Source organism: Dryas octopetala, chromosome 2, assembly GCF_963921425.1.
Source record: "Dryas octopetala chromosome 2, drDryOcto1.1, whole genome shotgun sequence".
Classification (NCBI taxonomy): domain Eukaryota; kingdom Viridiplantae; phylum Streptophyta; class Magnoliopsida; order Rosales; family Rosaceae; genus Dryas; species Dryas octopetala.
This window is the reverse complement of record NC_141367.1, coordinates 1,673,093-1,680,175: the sequence shown is the minus strand read 5'-3', so window position 1 is coordinate 1,680,175 and position 7,083 is coordinate 1,673,093. Positions and strand designations below refer to the sequence as shown.

The 7,083-nt window shown below is 34.0% G+C and overlaps 1 protein-coding gene across 1 annotated transcript; it reads left to right on the top strand.

Annotated features, from left to right (window-relative positions):
- The first annotated feature begins 5,180 nt into the window (after positions 1 to 5,180).
- On the top strand, positions 5,181 to 6,547 carry LOC147292410 (Integrase-type DNA-binding superfamily protein). The gene has a single exon (XM_086232719.1). It carries the CDS (start codon positions 5,181 to 5,183, stop codon positions 6,468 to 6,470), a length of 1,290 nt encoding a protein of 429 aa, XP_086088845.1. The 3' UTR covers positions 6,471 to 6,547.
- The last annotated feature ends 536 nt before the right edge of the window (positions 6,548 to 7,083 follow it).

The window sequence follows — 7,083 nt, the reverse complement described above, 5'->3', positions numbered from 1 at the left end:
ATTTCAAAACTTATTGACCTTTATGAGATAGAAATGCTTATAGTAACTATTATATAATATTGAAATGTTTTATTGATTTAAATGAAAGAGATCAGTATTTTTCTCATCTTTCATTAATTTCTATTTTATTCATATTATACGGAATCAATAAGACAATAAAACCCCTTTCACTAGTACTCATTCATTGCTGAACAATCAATAAGATTGAATATTGTGATCCTAGTATGTGTTTCTATTTGTATGTTTGTGTCGATCTACTAGACCCTACATCTGTACCAAAAATGTATGAGGGCCAGTATTGAGATAGATAAATGAGGCAACTATCTTGGTCCCCAAATATTTAATGTTGGGCAGTCTTCACTTGTTTTATATACCCTTATATATTATGATAGTTTTTATAAGTACATCTCAAAAAGAAATAAAATCACATGAATGAACATTATTGATCAAAGACCTCATTTTTATGATTGGCACTCCAAAATCTCAAGGCTATTCATGATAAACACTTAACTCCTTCCTTTTTAATGTATAACCATTAAAAGATAGATTCCCTTACAAGGTGTTGTGGACTTGTAGTGGGAGCTAGAAAAGATGGAAAGAGTACGTAAATGATGTAAAACAAAAGATGATGGAATCATTTGTACAAGAAGGATTCCACTTTGAATTAAGCTAGCAGTTGTACGTTTTCATCTTTTACACACTCTTTTATGATCATATTTTGGTCATCTTATCTAACTTTATAGCTATGGTGATGTTTCTTTTGTGTGTGTGCTGTTACAGCAGAACTAATACAAGTGAAAAATAAAAAGGGGTTAGCGTGGAGGGATGAACTTCCTTGGGCGAAAAGGTTGATCAAAACCCAAAAAAAATAGAACAATCCAATAAGAATAAAGTAAAAGGGAAGTTATATATAAATAAATATATTTAATAGTCAAGTTCTTGGAGTAGTTGCACCAGAAAATGAACTTGTTCGTTTTTGTCTTGAGAGTCAGCTTAAGCTCAAATAGTCAAATGACTAATTAATTGTTTATTGTCAATACATGATACTTTAACAATAATGCTAAACTATAAATAATGTGTCAAAATAGCTAGGTGTTATTATTTTACTTATTAAAAATAATTAAGTGGCAAAATGAATGAAATAATACTGTCATATCATTTAATGAACATAATTTAGTGAATAAATATGGTAACCTAGGCTTATACATTCATACTTTAAACAAAAGACTTCGAGAGTAGTTGTTAGGGAAGGGTACGTATTAAGGGACAAATTTCTCTGTCTCCCAGCGAAAAAATTGAACGCATGCGCGCACACACACACACACCAGACCAAGATGTAGAATATTCAATAAATTTAAATAAAGATGATTCTAGAGACTTGGCTAGATCTGTTGTTTATGCAATGTACCCCAGTTGTTGTATGCCTGCATGCTAATATATATTCTTTGAGACTTTGAGTTGGCAACGTTAGCACATGAGCAGCCACCACCGCTAAAGCAATAACATGTGTGTGTTCAATTAAATGCATACTATGGTTATCAAATTTGTTTATTAAATAATATAATAATAATTTTTTATTTAAATTTAAACTTATTATGAACTTATTTAATTTTAACAAATAAAATATTAACATGTATGTTGACATATCATTTGATCTACAAATTTAATAACCCTAACTAGTATTATTGCTCAAGCATAAGAAAAATAAATAAATATATATATATATATATATAATAGAGAATGGTACAAACCAGCCACTAGCGCGCGGTCTATGTAGGAGAAAGAAGAGTTTATTGTCCCGTATAACAAAATTTTTCTCATTTTATCGAACACCTTACTCCCATCTTAAAATAGGGATAAAGTACGTAAGATATAAAAGCTAAGATAATTAAACAGCTTGTTGTATTTTTTCACCCCACAAAGAAAAGATCTGCAGACTATGTTATGTGGCACAAGTACCTTTGCTAGGCTGCAAAATCCTTATCTTCAAGGCTGGGAAACTAATGGAAGTTTGTGAGAAAAATTAAGCAAGGCCTGTCATATCACAAGAGTACATTATTACTATTATTGTACGGCATGCACTCAGTCCCCATGCATGACTTGTCATCCACTAATTGATCAAGCTAGCTTGCTCCTTGTAAACTAATCTATATATAATTTAGGCTTAATTATCAATTTACCATCCAAAATTATAACTCATTCCTACTTTACCACCTGAAAGATTTTTTGTCCCAAATCACCATCTGTAACTTACATCTATGTCCCATTTTACCTTATTCCGTCAACAATTCCGTTAAAAATGATGACTTGGCCGTTAATGCTGACGTGGGGCGCTGGATGTGCGCCACGTGTTACATCTTTGCTTTTATTTTCGGATTTTTTTATTTTTTTATTTTTATAAATTTTAAAAATTAATTAAAAATAGCTCCGAACTCAGAAAAATACACAGAAAATTCCTACGGACTCGTCTTGACTAGAACTAATTTACTATCAGGTTAAATTACCAATTACCCTCTAAAAATTTCCAAAAAAATTAGAAAGTCCAAATTTATTTCTAAAAAATTAAAATAAATTTTCCTCTATTAAATAAATTCTAGAATTTCGTAAACTCTTGGACAAATTCTCAAAAATATTTTGGAAATTACCAAAAGTCTATTTTAGATAATTATTTCGAGACTTTACAGAAATTCTAGAATTTTTCTAAAATTTATTTTATAGGGAAATTTATTTTTCTCTAAGACCAAGAGGTCTTTTGGGTAGCAAGTGTTCACGAGAAAGGTATTGTTAGTTTTTAGAAAACTAACGGTGCAGACCTCATATTTTTTGGAATTCGGGAGATTATCCTATGAATTTCCAAAGAGTCTAGAGTATTTTAATTTTCTAGAAATAAATTTGGACTTTCCAAATTTTATGGAAATTTTTAGAGGGAAAATTGGCATTTTGACCCCATAGTAAATTAGTACTAGTCAAGACAAGTCAATAGAAATTTTCCGTGTATTTTCTAAGTTCGGAGCTATTTTTAATTCATTTTTAAAGTTTATAAAAATAGGAAAATAAAAAAAATCAGAAAATACAAGAAAAGATGTGATACGTGGCGCACATCCAGCGCGCCACGTCAGCATTAACGACCAGGTCATCATTTTTAACGGAATTGTTGACGGAACAAGGTAAAATGAGACACGGATGTAAGTTACAAGTGGTAATTTGGGACAAAAAAACTTTCAGGTGGCAAAGTGGGAATGAGTTACAGTTTTGGGTGGTAAATCGATAATTAAGCCTATAATTTAAACTAAAAGCTGTTTCTAGCTGATGTGTGTTTAGAAGCCATTTTGTTTATTCTGTGATCTGTTTTATTGTTTTGAGGCCCGAAACACAGGAAGGGAATAAAGATATATATAATAAGGGAAAGAAAAGCAAATTAAAGCTACATTTGAAAACATGGCCTCGTGCATGCTCTTTGCCTACTAATATAATCCTCCTCAATTAAACAGATAATTAATTAAATCATATATTTATATAGGTAGCTTATATAGCCTTAGCCAGAGAGATCCATGTGCTTGTTTTCTAAGATAACGTTTTCAAACAACTTAGCCGTAGATTATACTAACTTATGTAATAAACTTGCCAAAAAAGTGAAAGCTCTCTATATCTCTCTCTAGTATTGTATATTATTTTCCTTCCTTGGAATGGTTCTTTCCAAGTGGCGTTGACCCAAATAGGTAGCTTAAAATGGCTGCAAACTTACACCACACAATTGGGAATGGGAATTATAATTAATCATTTGTCTGCAGGCAGCTTCCACACATTTGAGGTTGAGATGATGAGAAGAAGCAGCTAGTGCTAGTGCTAGTGCTTTTTAGCTTTTACCTTTTCTAATTTGCTTTGAGTTGATGAGGAGGTGCTTGATCAGTTGGAGTGTCTCCAAACCCTTCTCAAAAGACACATGCTAGCTGATGCCCCAAGAAAAAGCCAAATAAGGTATACCTGTGTCCATAGCTACTTTGACTATTTGTTTAATACTAGATCTAGAAAAGACATGCAGTCATCATTTCCTCATACCCAAATTAATTAACATAATAATATGCATTAATTAAAATATAGTTAATTTAAGGCCTGTTCAACTCTAATGATTATGTAGATGATAATATTGATAATGAATGAAGTTGTACGTGGTACCAACATTATAATGGGCTTTCCACCTATTTTCTGCAATTTAGGACCAATCATAACCACCTCACTTGGCTATATATTATCAGATAAATTAAATAGTAAATTACATTTAAATAAATAAAAAATTTCAAAATTACATATAATTTAATGGCCAATGTAAATTTTCTTTTCCTATAAAGGTCAATGAATTTTAAAATTAAATTAGTTAAGACTAATTCAGCAATATTAGAAGGTATGTAGTTCTAAAATGGTTTACTTGCAATTCTTTGACTTAAATTATGATAAAAACGCTTAAAGGTCTAATCTTTATATTAACTTCAATTAGAAAGTAAAAAGTGGGAATAATATGGCATGTGGGTGTTGGAGAAAATCACATGATCAATGACATAAGAAATCCATCATCGCATTATACAATTCCATGAAAGTAAAAGTTGGAAATTTCATGCAGTCACCATCACTAGAGAAGATTCACTGCATAGCATCTACCTTACATGGCAGGTAACCATACAAACCCTGTATTGGGGGCTCACGTCTTTCGGCTCCATGTTGCACTATATATTATTATCCCCAACCTCATTAATTATTTGGGCAGTCACTTATCTGATATAAGAGAATTGTGTTTGTTCGACCCAATTTCTAGCAGCCTGAGCTGTCAGGTTGTGATTGGTAGTAATGAGACATCAAGAATGGCAAGCACGAATGCGTGGGAGGAAATTAATGGAAGGTGGTGATGGTGGTGATGGTGGTGATGGTGGTGATGGTGAGCTTATTCTTTTTGTCAATTAAGCAGCTAGAGATCTGACTCGGACAGTATAAGCTTTGCTTTATCGACATAAAGTAGGTTGCTCCTTATATTCTAATAAGGCTGCAAATACTTGTCACATGATGAGGTGAGCTAGCTTTAGAGTCTTTAGGGGCAAATATGTATATATAGCACAGTGCCTTCATCATCTGCATTAATATTTGTGTGTTATTCTCTGTTTGTTCCATTTTCACGCAAAGTCATTAGTATGGAGGATAAGTTTCCCAAGATGGAAACCTTCATGCAAAAGCAATTGCCATCTTATTTTCCAGGAATGGAAACCATTTGGGGCACTGGGAGTGGATCAAAATCACTGTCATCATCATCATCATCATCATTAGCTGACAGAGCAGTACTATTTTCATCAGGTACTGGATTGAATAGTCCTGTGAACCCATCTGGGATAAATTTCTTGGAAACATTTCCAGAGCTGAATAGAAGAGCTGATGCTGATCAAGTTTCTGAACCACCTACTTCTCCACCTTCCTTGGCATCAAACACTCCACCAAAGTTTCCAAATTTAACTCTGTTTTTGCAGGAACCAACCCTCTTAGATCCATCGTCATCATCATCATCAACATCAACATCATCATCCACACAAGTTGTACACTCACTTGGGAACAACATAAAGTGTGAGCCAATTTTCTCCACTTTAAGCCCTTCATTTCCTATACCCCATCAACTTGGCCAAATCCAATATCAACCAGGCATTGAGTGGCTCAAAGTTACTCAAAATCTAGCAAACCATCCCTCAAAAGGGTTCAATGATTACTGGCTAAGCACTACGAAAACGCAGCCAATGAAGTACAGTGGACGATCAAGATTGCAGCAGCAGCAGCAGATCAATCAACAACAGAAGCTGCAGCCCAATACTAATTTGTCATCATCAATTTCATCACCAGGAAAGCTATACAGAGGGGTTAGGCAGAGGCATTGGGGAAAATGGGTGGCTGAGATCAGATTACCGAGAAACCGAACAAGGGTTTGGTTGGGGACTTTTGACACAGCTGAGGAGGCTGCAATTGCATATGACACAGCAGCTTACATGCTGAGAAGGGAACATGCTCATTTGAATTTCCCAGATTTGAAGCATCAACTCAAGGCCAATGCTTTGAATGGAAGCACCACAGCTGCTCTTCTTGAAGCAAAGTTGCAAGCAATGTCATCACCACAGGCCCATAAGAAACCCATTGAGTCCTCACCCTCATCATCACCATCACCATCACCACCATCACCAAACAAGCACTCACCTGATGATCATGATCAAAAGTACTCAAATCTCATCATGAATGGTAATTTCAGCCAAAACCCAACAAGGAAAGAGTGGCAGTTTGAATTGGTGGAGGGCAAAGTTGGATCTGAACATCATGAGGTGGTAATTGAAAGCAAGAAAAGCCAGGATGTGGTATCTGCAGATGTGGATGCTGTTCAATTGAGTAGAATGCCCTCCTTGGACATGGACATGATTTGGGATGCTCTTCTGGTCTCTGATTCATAACCTTCATTTTCTTTGAATATGTAGGAAATAACCAATTTTTTATTTTCCAAATTTTTGCAATGAATTGTTAGATTATCAGATTTATGCTTTTTTACAAGTTCGGGGTTTTTTGTTTTTTGGCTTAAAGGGTACATTTTTCCTTTCTTTCTCGTATGAATTTTTGTTTATGTATCCTGTTGATTTAATATTCTAATTTGTACAGCTTTTGTATTCTATGGTGATGATTTTGGACTTTGAAGGGCTGCAGAATTTTCCAACTTGGAATTATAAAATGGAAACAGATGCAAACATCTTTTTGAATAGTATTGCATTTCTGCCAAATTTACAATGTTGAAGGAGGCTTGAAGGGCCCTCCTGTTTGTAAGGCCAAAGGGCACTGCCCTATTTAAGGTTGGTGAGCAGTTGGGCCACTCTAAGCCAACTTTATAGGGCATGTAAATCTGATTAAGTCTGAATGTCTGATTAAGAACCTATGATTGCATTGCACAAAAGAAAAAAAAAAAAAAAAAAAAAACCACAAAAAATAGGGACAGCAAATTTCTCTATAAAAAGGAAGAAAGAATGGGAAAAAGAATGTGACTTGCAGAATAAAGAAAGAAATACATTGTTTCGT